This window comes from Theropithecus gelada, chromosome 15 (assembly GCF_003255815.1).
Source record: "Theropithecus gelada isolate Dixy chromosome 15, Tgel_1.0, whole genome shotgun sequence".
Lineage (NCBI taxonomy): Eukaryota > Metazoa > Chordata > Mammalia > Primates > Cercopithecidae > Theropithecus > Theropithecus gelada.
In genome coordinates, this window is record NC_037683.1 from 97,060,792 (window position 1) to 97,079,138 (window position 18,347).

The 18,347-nt window shown below is 38.8% G+C and overlaps 1 protein-coding gene across 2 annotated transcripts in view; it reads right to left on the reverse strand.

Moving 5' to 3' along the window:
* Positions 1 to 18,347, reverse strand: part of UBQLN1 (ubiquilin 1) — a 48,762-nt gene that overhangs the window by 11,954 nt on the left and 18,461 nt on the right. For both annotated transcript variants that reach the window (XM_025359160.1, XM_025359161.1), the window contains exons 2-6: positions 13,822 to 13,973; positions 10,812 to 10,927; positions 7,582 to 7,844; positions 6,567 to 6,725; positions 5,857 to 6,091 (exon numbers count right to left, since the gene is read on the reverse strand). In XM_025359160.1, coding sequence (XP_025214945.1) covers positions 5,857 to 6,091; positions 6,567 to 6,725; positions 7,582 to 7,844; positions 10,812 to 10,927; positions 13,822 to 13,973 — 925 coding nt within the window. The remainder of the gene's footprint in view (positions 1 to 5,856; positions 6,092 to 6,566; positions 6,726 to 7,581; positions 7,845 to 10,811; positions 10,928 to 13,821; positions 13,974 to 18,347) is intronic.

Genomic DNA, 18,347 nt, shown 5'->3' on the forward strand with positions numbered 1-18,347 from the left:
GAAGCTAAGAATTGACTTCTCTATAGAAATGAAAATTCTAGATATCTTCTTCCAATAGAAGGCTGATTTTCACCTACATTAAAAACTGGTTGCTTCATGTAGCCACATTCCTCGATGATCTTAGCTAGATCTTCGGGATAACTTGCTGCAGCTTCTACAACAGCACCCGCTGCCTCACCTTGTACTTTCATGTTATGGAGATGGCTTCTTTCCTTAAACCTAAGCTAGTCAACTTCAGCTAGTTTCCAACTTTTCTTCTGCAGATTCCTTACCTCTCAGCCTTCATAGAATTAAAGAGTTAAGGCCTTGCTCTAGGTTAGACTTTGGCTTAAGGGGATGGTGTGGCTGGTTTGATTGTCTATCCAGATCACTACAATTTTCTCCACATCAGCAATAAAGTTGTTTCACTTTTTTGTCATTGATGTCTTCACTGGAGTAGCACTTATAATTTTCTTCAAGAACTTTTCCTTCGCATTCACAACTTGGCGGTTTGGTGCAAGAGGCCTAGCTTTTGGCCTATCTTAGCTTCTGATATGCCTCCCTCATTAAACTTAAGATTATTTCTAGCTTTTGATTTAAAGTAAGAGATGCAGGACTCTTTTTTTCTACTTGAATACTCAGAGGCCACTGTAGAGTTATTAACTGACCCAATTTCAATGTTGTGTCTCAGAGAACAGGGAGACCCAAGGAGAGAAAGAGAGAAGTGGAACAGCCAGTCAGCTGAACAGTCAGAACACACACATTTACTGATTAAGTTCGCCAGGTACAAGGTGGTTCCTGGTACCCCAAAACAATTACTAAAGTAACATCAAAGATCACTGATTACAGAATCACCACAACAGAATAATAATGAAAAAGGCTGAAATATTGTGAGAATTATCAAACTGTGACACAGAGACACGAAGTGGGCACATGCTGTTGGAAAAATGGTACCAACAGACTTGCTCAATGCAGGCTCACTGCAAACCTTCAAACTGTGAAAATCACACTATCTGTGAAGCACAACAAAATGAGGTGTGTCTGTATTCTAAGCCAGGCTGGCAAACTACAGCCTGCAGGACAAATCTGGCCTATAACATGTTTCTGCTCAGCCAATGAGTTAAAAATTGCTTTTACGTTTCAAAGCCAGGCATGGTGGTTCATACCTGTAATTCCAGCACTTTGGGAGGCTGAGGCTGGTGGATCATTTGAGGTCAGGAGTTCAAGACCAGCCTGGCCAACATGGCGAAACCCCGTCTCTACTAAAGATACAAAAATTAGCTAGGTGTGGTGGTGCACACCTGTAATTCCAGCTACTGGGGAGGCTGAGAAGGGAGAATCGTTTGAACCCAGAAGAAGAAGGCTGCAGTGAGTCAAGATCATACCAACGCACTCCAGCCTGGGCGACAGACTCTGTCTCAAACAAAACAAACCAAAACAATTTTTGGCTGAGCACAGCGGCTCACATCTGTAATCCCAGCACTTTGGGAGGCCGAGGCAGACACATCACCCAAGGACGTGAGTTTGAGACCAGCCTGGCCAACATGGTGAAACACTGTCTCTACTAAGAAAAAAATACAAAAAAATTAGCCAGGTATGGTGCGTGCCTGTAATTCCAGCTACTCTGGAGGCTGAGGCACGAGAATCGCTGGAACTTGGGAGGTGGAAGTTGCAGTGAGCCGAGATCATGCTACTGCACTCCAGCCTGGGTGACAGGTCAAGACTCGGTCTTTAAAAAAAGATCGCTTTATGTTTTTATTTTTAAATGGTTAAGGGAAAAACAAATCCAAGATAAACATTTTGTGAAATGTGAAAACTATCGAAATTCAAATTTCAGTGTCCATGAATACCATTTTACTGGAACAGTCATTCTCACTTATTGTCTATGGGTGTTTTGCGCTTTCACAAAAGCAGTGAGGACTTGCAACAGAAACTGTCTATGGTACTGTCACTCCTTCATACTGTTATTTGTTTTGTTTTGAGATAGGGTCTCATTTCATCTCCCAGGCTGGAGTGCAGTGACGCCATCACAGTTCACTGCAGCCTCAACCTCCCTAAGTGCAGGTAATCCTCCCACCTTAGCCTCCCAAGTAGCCATACTACAGCTGCACAACATGCCCGGCTACTTTTTGTCTTCTTTGTACAGATGAGGTTTCACCATGTTGGCTAGGCTGGTCTCAAACTTCTGGGTTCAAGCAATCCACCCACCTTAGGCTCCCAAAGTGCTGGGATAACAAGTGTGAGCCACCATGCCACACCTGGCCTCCTTCATACTGTTGTTCAGTATACTACTACAAATCACAGTGAATCAATTATACTCACGCAGCACAAAATCACTGCAGCATTAAAAAAAATAATAACCAGTATATACCAATCATGCCAGAACAAGAAAAAAGGAAGAAGGGGAGTTACAAATGTCAGGTTTCTAAGGCACAGTGGAATATATTTTATTAAATGAGATGGCAAAACTTGTGTTTCTTATGCAATGACACTGAAAGAATACAACATATATAAACACTTCCGGTACAACTACTCATCACAATACTCCCCACTCACAGAAAAGCAATGGTCAGAAAAAATATAAACTTTAAAACGAAATACCTCATCATAGCCACTTTTTCACAAAAATGAAAGTAAGACTGCAACCAAAGTTAAGTTTCCAAGTAACTTGTTAGCCAAAGAAAGCCAAGTACTAGTCATGACTAACAGTTAATTAAATCTTGATTGCAGTAACCAAATGTGTCCAGAGAAAATAAACTCACTGAAGTCTACTCGGCTCTCAGGAAGAACAGTTTTTCTCAGAGTTAAGGATATCAATATTCAATTTAAAAACAATGCAAATGATTCTGAGTGCTATTTCTAAGTTCCTGATGAGCTGACAGATGTTACTGATACTGCTCAATTGTATGAGGAATCAATGGCAAGTTTGAAGTGACCAAAAAATTATCCTCTATAAATAATCTGAATGGAACAACCAGGGTAAGACTATTTTTTAAAAAGTTGAGAAATACGAATTTTATACAACTTGAAGTAGAATCTGCTACGTGCGGAATTAAAAGGACTTAGTTGGACATGTTTTCAAAGCATATAAAAATGTAAGGTATTTAACCTTAAAGACTATAGTTATTCACTGTCTTATTCTTCAGGAGCTACTCTGGAAAATATTTTGATCTATCTTGAACCAGGAGATCACATACTACTGAACCAGGAGTATCAACGAGGAGCATTGTTCACTCCTGTGAACTTAACCATAGTCAACTTCATTACTTTTATTAATGATAGCTCAATATTCTGACATTATATATATCTGACAATAGCTCAACATTCTAACCACACAAAAGGTTGATGGTGACTTAGCAGATGTAAAGTTTCATTGCATTATTCTATCAGCTCACGCCAAAGACTAAAATTTTGGTAAATGAGAACCACCACCCTGTCAACCTACCAACAACCAAACACTGAATTACTATATGAATTCGTTTTTCTTAGAGACTTCGTAATGCTTCTCCATGAATTCAACCTACAACTACAAATCAAAGCAGCATTCATGTGTGATCATACTAAAGTCATTTTGACAACTAAAATTGTTTGAATCACAACTAATGTCAAGGTGCTTTACAGACTTCCTATGTTGTCAAAAAAAAAAAAAAAAAAATCACGAGAAATGAGATCTCCATTCCCACAAATTTGAATATTTACTTTTGAGCTCATACTACCAGCAACATTTTTCAGACCTCAATGCAAATGCAAAGGCAATTCACATTTCAAAATTCACTTAACTGTGCAATTGAGGAGCTACTATCTAATCTTCGCTTTGAAGTGATTAATCTGAATGTAATGGCATGTTAAAAACAACATTATCTAACGGAATTCTATAAATGCCTTCCAAACTGATAAATATGCTATTAAAATCAAATGCTTTTGGAATGAGTATGTATTTTGAATAAAGTCAGTCAAGTCTCATTACATATCACTATTAACAGATGAACTTTGCAATTTTGGTAAACAGAACACTGAACCTCAATTAAGCAAAATGTTATTCCCCCAAAGAAGTCCCATTCTTCTTATCAGTAGATATAAGGAAAATATTGTAACTAAATATTACCAAATTTTTTATTTTGTCAATTAAAAAATTTGTGGAAATTTGTCTTTTGATGCAATATTCTCCATTTTGCCTCTTGGCCAGCAATACCTAAAGTATTATCTGACCCTTCACATGAAAAATCTGTCAACTCCTGCTCTAACACTTCCTTACATTCTAGAGTAAGTGCTTACAGGACCAAAAAAGAGTCAAGAATTTCATCTTTACATGTATGTGTGTGCATATATGTATGCATCAAATGTCACAGTTGAGTAAGAATCATAATACTGTACAAATATGCTGACAATCTGATAGGCCACAGCACAGAAAGTTCATTCTTGCTATTTCTTGTTTTCCTTTGATGGAAATATTAACATGAAATGTTAAAAGTATCAAACCATTAAATATCTGAGTAAAAGGTTGCAAAACTGATTTTTGGTTTTTGGTTTTTTAGACAAAAGTTATTACTGTAGACAACCATGGTAAAGGGAAAGAAAACAATAGCCTAACCAGTCAGGAAATATGATTAAATCTTTGCCTGCTCTATATCCTTTAAAGTAAGAACAATGCAACCCTCTCAAAAAATTGTTAGTAAGTATCAAGCAAGGATTAAGTAGAATATAGAACAGATTATTTTTTATTGATTTTAAAATGGTATTCAGATTTTACAAAAACTATATTATATACATAAATCTCAAGATATCCACTGTATTCTATAAAAGAATATATATCAACTGTGATCATTAATTACTCTTCTCATTCTGATTCTTCTTTCAGGAATGAATTTTTAAAAATTCTTCATTCAGCACCTCATCTTTCCACTTTCTCTGCCAAAGTACAGGCAACTTTTAAAACATACCCAGTCTGTCTCATCTTAGGGAAGTGTTCCCATGCCTCATTTCTTCCTACTTATATGCCAAGCATTAGGACCAAAACTGTCACTATGCCTAATGCTCTTGGACCTAATTCATGGATAAAACATCAGCATGTAGTATCTGAACAGCTGAAAGGAAGACACCTACTTACTGAGTCCAGTCTACAGAAAAGTGGACAAAAGTAAATTTCTAACCTGTTCACACATGAGAATCTGCTTTACACAAACACACATCTTAACCCCACTATGAAAAATTCAGCTCCACAAAGTCTGAGGGTAAGATATGGGAATCTGATTTTTAATAAATCTGGCAGGTGCTCTGATGCAGCCAGTATAGCCTTGACCTCAAGACGCGTGCTTGACAATCTACTGATCTAAAAATACAAAACCAGGCTAAAGACAGCAAACATGTGCTCTAGTAACAACCACACAGATAACTAAGTGTTCTCTCTACATTTAAAGCTTCCATTAAAAAAAAAAAATGCGACCAGGTGCAGTGGCTCACGCCTATAATCCCACCAATTTGGGAGGCCGATGCAGGCGGATCACCTGAGGTCAGGAGTTCAAGACCAGCCTGACCAACATGGAGAAACCCCGTTTCCACTAAAAATACAAAATTGGCCAGGCGTGGTGGTGGGCGCCTATAATCCCAGCTACTCAGGAGGCTGAGGCTGAGGCAGAAGAATCGCTTGAACCCAGGAGGTGGAGGCTGCAGTGAGCCAAGACTGTGCCACTGCACTCCAGCCTGGGCAATAAGAGTGAGGCTCTGTATCAAAAAAAAAAACAACATGAAAAAGATAGTTTATAAAAGATACTCACCATACACACACACACAAAAGCACAAAGAATAAGAGTATAAACAATGTTTTAATTGTGTAAGTGAGGACAACAAAGAAAAAAGCCTGAGTTGTTATAAGCATACCTCCTACTCCAGGCACCAAATTTGGCGCAGTAGTACTCTGCCCAGCAGTGCCACTGGCAGCACTACCAGTAGTGCCACCCACAGTGCTGGTAGTGCCGCTGGAAGCTGATGAACTCTGGGAAGTCTGTGGAGCCCATGGATTGGGTAGTGGATCTCTATTTTCTGTACGGGAAGGTTGACTACCTTCACCAGAGGATGTATTGCTCACCAAGGAAGCAAATGGATTACCACCAAACTGTAATAAAGACAAAAAAATCACAAATAATAAGCTTTTGTTTTAAATAGGACAAGAAACCTTTTTTTTTTTTTGAGACGGAGTCTTGCTCTGTCGCCCAGGCTGGAGTGCAGTGGTGCGATCTCGGCTCACTGCAAGCTCCGCCTCCCGGGTTCACGCCATTCTCCTGCCTCAGCCTCCCAAGTAGCTGGGACTACAGGTGCCCACCACCACGCCCGGCTAATTTTTTGTATTTTTAGTAGAGACGGGGTTTCACCATGTTAGCCAGGATGGGCTCGAGCTCCTGACCTCGGGATCTGCACGCCTCAGCCTCCCAAAGTGCTGGGATTACAGGCATGAGCCACCGTGCCTGGCCACTAAACTTTTTAAAAACTGAAAACCACATTCCTCATATAAAAGCTACCCTCAGCCATACACATATTTGTGTTAAAAGAGAAGCTACTCCTTGGCCTGAACCTTGGAGCCAGTGGATCACCTGCTCTTGTGCAGCACTCAGCATTGGTTCCTGAATATCTGTGTACATGCGCCTTAAAGCATTATATCCCCCTGGGATGCTTTCTAGGTTGCTCAAGGCTCGGTCCTGGTTCCTCATCATTTCCTGCATCATTGCTGGATTCCTGGCAAGTTCCAACGTCTAAGAAAAAGATTTCCGAAAAAATTAAAAAAGAGAAAAAAGGCATTGAAATACACATGAATTACATGAATTACTTTATTAACTGCCATTAAACAAAGTTTATGGGAGGCCACTGTTTTGGACCAGCCTCCTGCACTATGCCCCAGCAGACCAGACCAAACCAAAATGGAGCCACTTGTGCCAAGTGCCATGTAATCAAGTCAACTATGAAAAGGGCCAGTTTCCCCCTCAAAACCAGAGTAAGCTGCAGTCAACGTGAGTCACTGTAACAAGAAAGAGTTCCCTCCATTTTAACCCTATTAGGAAAGTAACTTTGAAATGACCCATCTGCTTTTTGTTCGTTTTTGCTTTCTTCAGCCCTTTTATGCCTATAAAGCCAACCTCTTCTGCTCAGCTCATGGGAACACTCTATTTTATAAAACGAGGTGTTGTCTGATTCTAGAATCACAAATAAAAACCAATTAAAGCTTTAGAGTTGTTGCAATTTTGTATTCAATATACAAGGCAGGAGATTATTTTAAATAATCCCTGGTGTATTTCACCTCAAAAAAGGAACTTAGCATTCAAATAACATAAAGAAGGAAGCACTTCATTATGAGTGAATTTCCCATCTCCAACATTGGACTTTTTGATTCTTAATCCTTTAAAATAAACTATTTACAAAGATCCCTCAATTTAACAGAAAATTCAGAGTTCAAATAGCCAAATTAGGGCTTTGCTGAGTTTTCTTAAACAAAGATAAGGATTTCTCTCTTTAGCTTAACCATACATATAGGACAATCTCGTTAATCACAGAAAATTAAATAACAAATATATCATTTTTTAGCTAAACAAATTGAAAGAACTTTCCACATACTTGTCTCATTATATCTGGATTATTCAACATATGACTAATTTCTGGATTTCTCTGTATCAACTGCTGCATTTGTGGATTGGCCATAATTAATTGTCTCATCAGGTCAGGATTTGAGAGCATGCTCTGAACAAAGGGATTTTCCATGATCTGGACCATCATTTCAGGGTTAGACAAAAGTTGTCGCTGCATCTGACTCTGTAGTTCAGAGAAGTTGGTAGTATTCAAACCCAAGCTACTCAGACCTGCAAGTCCCCCAAGGCCACCTAAGAAGACAAAGGGCAAAAACATACAAACCAAAGTCAGAAAATTTATCATTAACATGACATAAACTATGAAGATGCAAAAAAGTATTAGTTGACCCAACAGTCTATCACAAGAAATCATTTAAAAACAAATCAAATACCTATTACTAATATTTAATTCCTATCATTGAAATAAGCCAAAAATTTACACTTTGGTTATTAAATTTAAGTAATAAAATCAACAAAATATATTTTCATGTGTGTAGTATAATACATAAAAATATTTGGTCTTTCTCCTTGATCCTGAGTTACTAAAACCTTTGGAATTTTCTGAGTGACAGGAGTATCTTTTATTATTCATTACAAGCCCTTTTTGAAAATTATGCTAATGAAGTGACTTAGGCCCCTGGATAGCCTCAGAAAGGAGCTGGGCACCAGAAAGACAAAGTGATTAAAGGGCTGAAGCTTTCAGCCCCACCCACCAAGAAAGTGAGGGAAGGGAGCTGGAGATAGAGCTCTATGCAAATTCTTGAACAATAAGATTAAGAAAACTCAACATGAAAAGCATATCTGAGTGTTAGGAGAGTTGTGCGCTGAGGGGACCTGGAACCTTTGAGCTGAACTTCCATGCCCCACATACCTTGTGCCCTTATAATTCTCTTTCAAGATTTGTCTGTTTCTGAGTTGTATCCTTTATAATAAACAGGTAAACGTATAAGTGTTTTCTTGAGTTCCAGGTGCCATTCTAGCAATTATTGAACCTGAGGAGGAGGTCAGGGGAACCCCCAATTTAGAACTGGTCAGTCAGAAGTACAGGTGGCCTAGAACTTGTGACTAGTATCTGAAGTAGGGGCAGTCTTGCAGGACTAAGTCTGCTAACTTGTGAGATCGGATACTAACTGTAGGTAGGCAGTATCAGAAAAGAAACTGAATCTTGGACACAGAGCTGGTGTTGGACAACTGGCTGGTGTCAGAAAAAAACACTCCAGAATATGCCAGCTAAAGGAAGAAATAATAAATACACACACCAGACTATACTTCTAATAATCTTTCCAAAAGACTAGTTTAAGTTCTATTAACAGGAAGCAGAATTCACCTATAAACTCTGGGTACAAGAGGGCTGATACTGCCAATCAAGGATACAGAAAGCCAGGGAACACCTGGAAATAGATTTCTCTTTGGAGGACTTAAACCAAGGAGAAACCTAACAGAGCAACAGGATGACCAAGTGCTTACTTTGGTAATCACAAAGTGTTTACTTTGTAAAATTACATAACCAACCAAATGCATTCATTCCTCACTTACTAAGCACTTTTTATATATGCCAGAGACTGTGCTACACATGTATTGAGAATAAGGCAAAGAGAAAGACATTCTCAGAACTCAATCTAGTGGGAAAGACAGACAAGAAAATAAATGTCTACACAGATGTTAAGTACACTTCAGTAAAGAATATTCACAGGATATTATGGTAATATAACCTAAGTGGAATGCCTACTTTCAGAAGAAGAGACGACACTTAATGAGTCTGGAGCATAAATACTCTGGCAAGGAAACGTAAAGAAGGTTAGGAGGGGGACTGAATACTAGGCACAATGAACACCATATACAAAAAGCACAGAGATAAATGTATTAATGCATTCTTGAAACCACAAAAACTTCAGTATGACTAACTACAGTAGCAGATTGCAGTGCTCACCAAACATTTCATTTTGCAGCCTTATTATTTCTTTTGCACTTGGACAGGCCTATGTGAAATGCCAAAGCACTACAAGAAATGGTATGTGCCACTTCTGGTCAAAGTACAGCAGGTTCAACTTAAAACCCTTTAGCTGTCTCTTCTGCCATGTTCCAAACGGTAGAGCTATAATACAGCAGAATGAAAAATGACTTTCATTACCTTGAGTCCCTGAGGGACTATATGGACGGGCACCTTACAAACCGGTAAAAAGCAAGTAGCATGCAGAAAAATGTAGCAAGAAATGAAGCTTTGTTGTAATAAGCCACTGAGATTGGCTATCTATTATCAAAAGATAATGGATAACAGCACTTCGGGGGATCACAAGGTCACGAGATCTACACCATCTGGGCTAACACAGTGAAACCCTATCTCTACTAAAAATACAAACAAATTAGCCGGGCGTGGTGGCACACTCCTGTAATCCCAGCTACTCAGGAGGCTGAGGCAGGAGAATCGCTTGAACCCGGGAGGCGGAGGTTGCAGTGAGCCCAGATCACGCCACTGCACTCCAGCCTGGGCAACAGAGCAAGACTCTGTCTCAAAAAAAAAAAAAAAAAAAAATCTTCCACAGAACCTCAATATATAAATCTAATACAGGCCAGGCACAGTGGCTCACATCTGTAACCCCAGCATTTTGGGACGCCAAGGCAGGACGCCATAAGCCAGGAGTCTGAAGCTGCAGTGAGCTATGATGGCAACACTGCACTCTAGCCTCAGTGACTGAGCAAGATCCTGTCTCTCTTAAAAAATAAAACAAAACTAATATAATAAAAGCAAAAGCAGTTTTAGGCTAGGCTGGCTTCCCAGACCCCTTTCCATGTGTTCAGGACAGTTACAAACTAACTAATGCAGTCTGATTCTTTCCTTTTACTAATGAAAAAATTATGATTCAGGGATGCTGGCTTATGATTAATAACCAGCTAACAGAGCGAGATTCCGTCTCAAAAAAAATAAATAAATAAATAACCAGCTAATCTTACTCATACTAAATTATGTGGTAGTCAGATCAGGTACACACACACTACATCTCTTTCATTATTAAAAAGAAAGGCACCAACTGATATGTAAGAATATCCATATCCCTACCTATTTCCTTAATATCTACAATTATAGGAATATATAAGTTTTTTTTTAAATTTTTGTTGTTAAAGTGACATACGTTTTCTTTTCTCATTTTATCTGAAGCTACCCAGGAAGGGAAAGGAGTATTTTTTCCCATCCCTATGGAGATAACTAAAGACACTTACCTAAACCAAAAGGGTTGCTAGTAGCAGAACCAGATGTGGAGTTACTATTAGGAGTTGATGATGTGGTAACATTGCTTCCAGCGGTATTTGTTTGCTGAGCTGAATGATCCTGAGGCCTAGGGAAAATAATTAATCACAGAGTAAGCAGTAGAGCTGATTATTTTTGAAAGAACCACTGAAATCCTGACATCTAGAAATAAAGAGTAAACTCTCAGATGAAATCAAATTATCATTTAATAAAAAGCCTGAGAAAACTAAGCGTTAGGAACAAAAAGTACAAAATAAAATAAAATCCTGCAAAATAGAAAATATGCTGCAATTGCCCCTTCTCTCTGAGTATAACGTACATAAATATTTCATTAGTTTTAATCATATTGCTTATGTAACAGAGGGAGATAGGTTATTTCATAAGAGGGAAGTCAGTAACCAGTTACACCCACAAAGTTTGACTATATAAAAAACTTCTTTATCTTGGCCGGGTGTGGTGCCTCACGCCTGTAATCCCAGCACTTTGGGAGGCCGAGGCAGGTGATCACCTGAGGTCAGGAGTTCACGACCAGTTTGGCCAACATGGTAAAACCCTGTATCTACAAAAAATACAAAAATTAGCCAGGATGGTGGTGCATGCCTGTAATCCCAGCTACTCAGGAGGCTGAGGAAGGAGGATTGCTTGAACCTAGGAGGTGGAGGTTGTAGTGAGCCAAGATTGTACCACTGCACTCCAACCTGGGCGACAGTGAGACTCTTTAAAAACAAACAAACTAACAAAAAAACCCACAACTTTTTTATCTATCCCCTTCTAGTTTTTGAGGGTTATGAGCCAGTTTTACTAAGGCCCCTGAAATTCTTGAAAACAATAAAAAGTGAGAGACTTCACCAAAAGAAAGTCAATCAATATGATTAATAATTATTACTTTTTTTTTTTTTTTTTAAAGACAGAGTCTTGCTCTGTCACCCAGGCTGGAGGTGCAGTGGCATGATTTCGGCTCACTGTAACCTCCCCCTCCCAGGTTCAAGCGATTCTCCTGCCTCAGCCTCCTGAGTAGCTGGGACCACAGGTGCACGTCACTGTGCCGGGCTATTTTTTGTATTTTTAGTAGAGATGGGGTTTCACCATGTTGACTAGGTTGCTCTGGAACTCTTGACCTCAGGTGATGGCCCCGCCTCACCCTCCCAAAGTGCTCAGATTACAGGTGTGAGCCACTGTGCCTGGGCTGATTATTATTTAGTATTATCTCTAAAAGGAAATAAGCCAGGCAAGGTGGCTCACGCCTGTAAAGCCAGCACTTTGGGAGGCCTGACCTGAGGTCAGACGTCCGTGACGAGCCTGGCCAACATAGGGAAACCCCATCTCTATTAAAAATACAAAATTAGCTGGGCATGGTGGCGCATGCCTGTAATTCCAGCTACTTGGGAGGCTGAGGCAGGAGAATCACTTGAGCCTGGAGGCAGACGTTGCAGTGAGCCGAGATCGTGCCACTGCACTCCAGCCTGGGCGACAAGAGCAAAATTCGTCTCAAAAAAAAAAAAAAAAAAAGTAAAGAAATAAAGAAAACCTTTCCATATGATACCAGACAAGAGTTTTGAATCTCACTCCTTGCTTCTTTCCCTGACTTTAGCTAAGCACACATTTTTCCATTTTAACATCTCTGAAATCAGGATCTGTCTTCCAACTGCGGACAGCCAGGCATCAACTACATTCCTGCACATGTAGTCTACATGACTTCAACTGAATGCCTGGCTACACTGTTGTACCATACGTGACAGGCTTAATTACCACATTAAGTGTCTTCAAAAAAATTACACCATTAATCGGCACTGAGAGAAGTTATCATGTATTCAGAATAGCACCAAAATAGAAGGAATATTTTGAATGAGTAAAGCAAGTATTTGCTGTTGGTGAATACCAGCATAAAAACTTACAGAATGAGTGTTAATGGCTTGGAACAAAATCCTGGAGAAAATACTGGAGAGCTCTTTTAAGAAATGCTACACCATCAACACTCTTGACAGAACAGAGTTTGATACTGTATGAGAAAATATGGACACTGACAACTAAGTCTTTGTATGTCATGCAAGAGTGATATGATAAAATTCCATACCCACGTAAGTCTAAAGGAGCTCTTTCACTAAGTATAAAATAAACCTTTTAAGTGACAAGAAAACATCAATTCAGTTAGCAGTATTCTTTTGTAGTGATACACAAAGGTATCTCTTTAAAACTGGTGGTGCCAGCTGGACACTGTGGCACACCTACGGTCCCAGGCTGACATGGGTGCATCACTTGAACCCAGCCAGGGCAACACGGCATGACCTTCTCTCTTTAAAAAAAAAAAAAAAAAAAGTTCCTTAGACTTAATATGATTATCAATTTGTGGTTTGCTAAGGAGATAAGTCATTCACGATCTTTGTCTAAAAATTTCCTTACTAAAAGAAAAGCTGGGCCGGGTGCGGTGGCTCACACCTGTAATCCCAGCACTTTGAGAGGCCAAGGCGGGCGGATCACAAGGTCAGGAGATCGAGACCATCCTGGCTAACACAGTGAAACTCTGTCTCTACTAAAAATATAAAAAATTAGCCGGGCGTGGCGGTGTGCGCCTGTAGTCCCAGCTACTCAGGAGGCTGAGGCAGGAGAATGGCATGAACCCAGGAGGCGGAGCTTGCAGTGAGCCAAGATCTCGCCACTGCACTCCAGCCTGGGCGACAAAGTGAGACTCCGTTTCAAAAAAAGAGAGAAAAGCTAAAAACTTGCTTGTTCTAATGCAAATAATTTAGATATAATAACTAAATACCAATGAACCTTGAAAAATATGAAATGGTTATCTGACAATCATGTAAGCATTAACATGGAATCACTTTTTTAAAAAAAATCATTATCGACAGCAAGGAAAGAATTTTAACTATTTAAATATTAATGACAGGGAAAGTAATTTACAGCCAACACTAGTTACTTTTAGAAGTATGAACATTTATCCACGATTTTAAAGCTGTACATCTTCCAAAACCATACCTGTTTTGTGTTTTAATGACAAGGTGAACAGTAAGTCCATCATGAATTCCATGCTGACTCAAGGTATCTTGATCTTTCAAAATTTTTCCAGCAAATATCAACACAAGTTGGTCAGTATGCGATTTAAAACGTTTAGAGATTTCTTCCTTAAACTAAATAAAAATAAAGTAAGTATGTATTACAGTTGTTTGCACAGCACCATACAGTCTAGTTTCTAGAGGTACCTCATAGAGGCCTCTACTACAGACACTACAGTTCAAACACCATAATGCCAATGTTCCAGGAGGCTGAGGCAGGAGGACTGCTTGAGCCCAGGAGTTCAAGGCTGCAGTGAGCTATTATCACACCACTGCACTCCAGTCTGGGTGACAGAGCGAGATCCCGCCTCTAAAAACAAAACAAAACAAAAAGTTCCCAATTCAAACAATATAGAGATGCGTCCTTCTTATGTCAGTATCTTGATCTTAGTAAGAAATGATTATCACTTCATCTCTAACACAAAGGTCTTATTACAGTGCACATATCCTATGTTCAATCCTCTGCTAAGGCCTAACAATGCATTGCTTCCCAATATCCTTATTCTTTTTATGTCAACGAGACCAGATTTAGTTCGAGTCACAATTAGCTCTTACTACGTCCAAAATAATCTATTCCTCAGACTTCTATCTTCAGTCCTGTTCCTTTCTTTCTAGTTGAATATAGTATACACAGCCAATCTCATATTCTTGGCCTGGGGGTGGAGTAGCTCTAATGCAAATACCCCAATTCTGAAATGCACAAACATTCAAAACTTTTTGAGCATCCATGACACTCAAAGGAAATGCTCACAGGAGCATTTCAAACTTTGGATTTTCACATTAGGAATGCTGAACCAGTAAGTATATAAGGCAAATATTCCAAAAAAAAAAAAAAAATCTGAAATCTGAGACACTTCTGGTCCCAAGTCTGTCTGTTTTAAAAAAAAAAAAAAAAGTTTTTGGATAAGGTATACTTAATCTGTATTATACTGACCATCCTTCCCACTTACTTTATTCAATATTAATAAGCAGTACTATGGAAAATCAAAGACAAAAGACACAACTCTTTCCCTGAAGGTGAACAGCCCAACGAGAGTCAAGTAAAACCATGAAGTCCACAGGAAGCATAAAGGGAAGTCAGAGAAGGCTTTCCATAAGTGAAAACTAAAGAAAGACTACAAAGTAGCCAATAAAACCTGAAGAAGGCTTTCCAGGGACCAGACATATAAAATCAGACTGAAAGGAGCTAGGCACATTCCTCAGCCCTGGGCTCAAAACTCCTTGAGCCTAGTACAAACACCACCTAGAAAGTCTCCGATAAGGAGACAGCCGTTCAAAGTTACTGAAAGCGCGGGAGCCAAAAACATTTCTTTGTTCCCCTGCAACTTTCGGGCTATAAAAAGCAAACGCTCGCATTGTTCGGGGCCCTCTTGTATACTGTGTAAAGGAGGGACCAGGTTCGAACTTGTAGTAAAGATCCTTGCCGCTTGGCTTTGACTCTGGACTCTGGTGGTCTTCTTTAAGGAACAAACAGTCTAGGCATTACAAGACAAAAGAGCATCATGCTATAAAGAAAAACTTACTTATACTATTCTCAGATCTTTACCAAAATCACCAGTATGCTTAGGTTTTACCAGACTGCCCAAATAGGAAAGCTTCAGAGTGGGCCCAGGAATCTACATTAAAAGACTGGCTCAGGAAATCAGTCCAAATTCAGAAAAGAATCACATCTTCAAACCACTCTACCTCACTGTCCCACAGCAATGGATCTCAATAGACGAGGAAACTGCTGCCAAGAAGGTGTTTTGGAAATACATAGGGGCATTTTTCTGGTTGTCACGATAAATAGACATTAAATGATAGAATGTCTGAGATTTTAAAAATCTTACGGGGACAAGGAAGGGAAGGCATATATAAAAAACATGGTAAGCTATGTATCATTGTTGAAAATCAGAGATAGGTACATGAAAGTTCCTAACACTCTACGTTTGTATATGAATAAAATTTTCCATAATCAAATTACAACAGCCAATGTAAACAACTGGTTTTTAAAAAATCTATTTTACCTTTGTCAACTCCCATACACATTGCTAACATTTTGAAAAATACCAAAAAAAAGCATAAAGATAACACAAAACTTCACTTCAGTAAATATTTTGAAGCTTTTCCATCTGCATTTTCTTTCCTTTATTTGAAATCATATGATACATAATCCTTTTATCTAAGACAAGCAATTTCCAAGTAACTAAGAGAAAATCTTCATAGAACACCATTTGCATGATATTCTATATCTAGAAACAGGTCATAATTTAACTAGCCTCCCATTATTAGACACCTCATTTTCCCTTTAGTAGCCATCCGAAATAATAATATAATGAACGGCAGAACACATGGTTTGTAAGGATTAAACGAGAATGTATATAAATGCAAACATCAGGTATATAGGCAGTAGTCAATCAATGGTAGCTACTACTATGCCAGTTCTCTTAATACTCAACAATTTTGTGAGGAAGAGAGATTTTAATCCTATTTCGGACACAGAAAAAGAGGTTACAGATGTCTCCCTTCCCCCCACACTGACACAGCTAATAAACTGGGAGTTAGGATTCAAACCTAGATTTGACTTCAAAGACAAACCTATCCAGATTACTGGGAGTTAGGATTCAAACCTAGATTTGACTTCAAAGACAAACCTATCCAGATTAACTATTTTTCATATGCAAAATGAGGGTAAAACTAGATTTGTGTTTCTTAACCTGAAACTCAGAAATCTTCTCCAAAATCTTTGATATCCCTTGTTATTCTGAAATAAATGACTTTATTATAGAACATACAGTTATACAGCATTTTATCACATTTTAGGATTTGAAGGTAAGATGCTAGATTAAAGACACGCATCTGGCCGGGCGCGGTGGCTCACGTCTGTAATCCTAGCGCTTTGGGAGGCCGAGGCAGGCGAATCACAAGGTCAGGAGATCGAGAACATCTTGGCCAACATGGTGAAACCCCATCTCCACTAAAAATACAAAAATTAGCTGGGCATGGTGGTGCGTGTTTGTAATCCCAGCTACTCAGGAGGCTGAGGCAGGAGAATCGCTTGAACCTGGGAGGCAGAGGTTGCAGTGAGCCAAGATTGCCACTGCACTCCAGCCTGGGTAAAAAAAAAAAAAATGCATCTATTCTTACATCCTTTCAAATACTCACAAAAACAACAGAATTTTTTAAGCTTTATGGAGACATAACTAATACCACATAATTCACTCATTTAAAGTATACAATTCAATGGTTTCTGGAGTATTCACAGATATGTGTTAGTCAATTTCAGAACATTTTCATTACCTCAAAAAAAAATCTATACCCTACAGCTATCACCTACGTATGCCTCATCACTTCCAACCATAAGAAACCAGTAATTTATACTTTCTGTCTCCACAGGAGTATTTCATATAAAGGCAGTATTATAACATATGGTCTTTGTGACTAGCTTCTTATACTTGGCATGTTTTCAAGATTCACCCATGTCATAGCATGTATCAATACTTCATCCCTTTCTACGGCCAAATAGTATTCCATTGTATGGATATACCACCTATTTTGTTTATCCACTCATCAGGTGATGGGCATTTGGGTTGAACAATGTGATACATTTATCTCAGAGAAATTGACAAACTAAATGGTCAAAAATGAATTAGTAAAAACAGAAAAGATATGAAAATTAACATATGACCTAACTGGGCATACACAGACCACCAAACCCAACAACTGCAGAATAAGCATTCTTTTTAAGTGTCTTTACTAAATTTGACTACATATCCTGGGCCATAAAGAAAGTCAGCATATTTCAAAAATTTAAAATCTTACCAAGTTGTACTCTGTGACCACATGCAATTAAACTACCAAAAAGATAACAAGAAATCAAGTGTTGATCAACTGGAAAAGATGACCTAAGTGGGATACAAAAAGACCTAACCATTGTTTTAAAGGGGTACCATATACTGAACTATCATTAGCAGAGTAAAAAGATAAGCCCTTAAAGAGACAATTTGCAACACAACCAGCACAGCTCAAATCCAGATTTCATAACGTCTACAAATCACCAAGAAACACAACCCAACTGAAAAATGGCCAAGAAATTGAAACAGGAATTTCACAAAAATAAAATCCTTTTCATTTAGATGACAAACAACACAGAAAACGTTAAATTAAAACCAGTGACAAATGCACTGAAGGGTTCAGTTTAAGACTGTTAGAGTGTTACAGAGGATGCAGAGCAACTGGAAACCACACACACTGTGGGTACAAGTATAAATCAGTACATTTTAGAATAACATTTTGCAAGAGAAGTTGACCATATGCTTACCGCATGACCCAACAATTCCGCTATTTAACAAATTACATGTCCACAACAAATACATCAACAAATACAATCAAGAACATTCGAACCAGCATTACTTATATTAGCCAAAAACTGAAAGCAATCCAAATGTCCCTCAACTGTAGAATAAACTA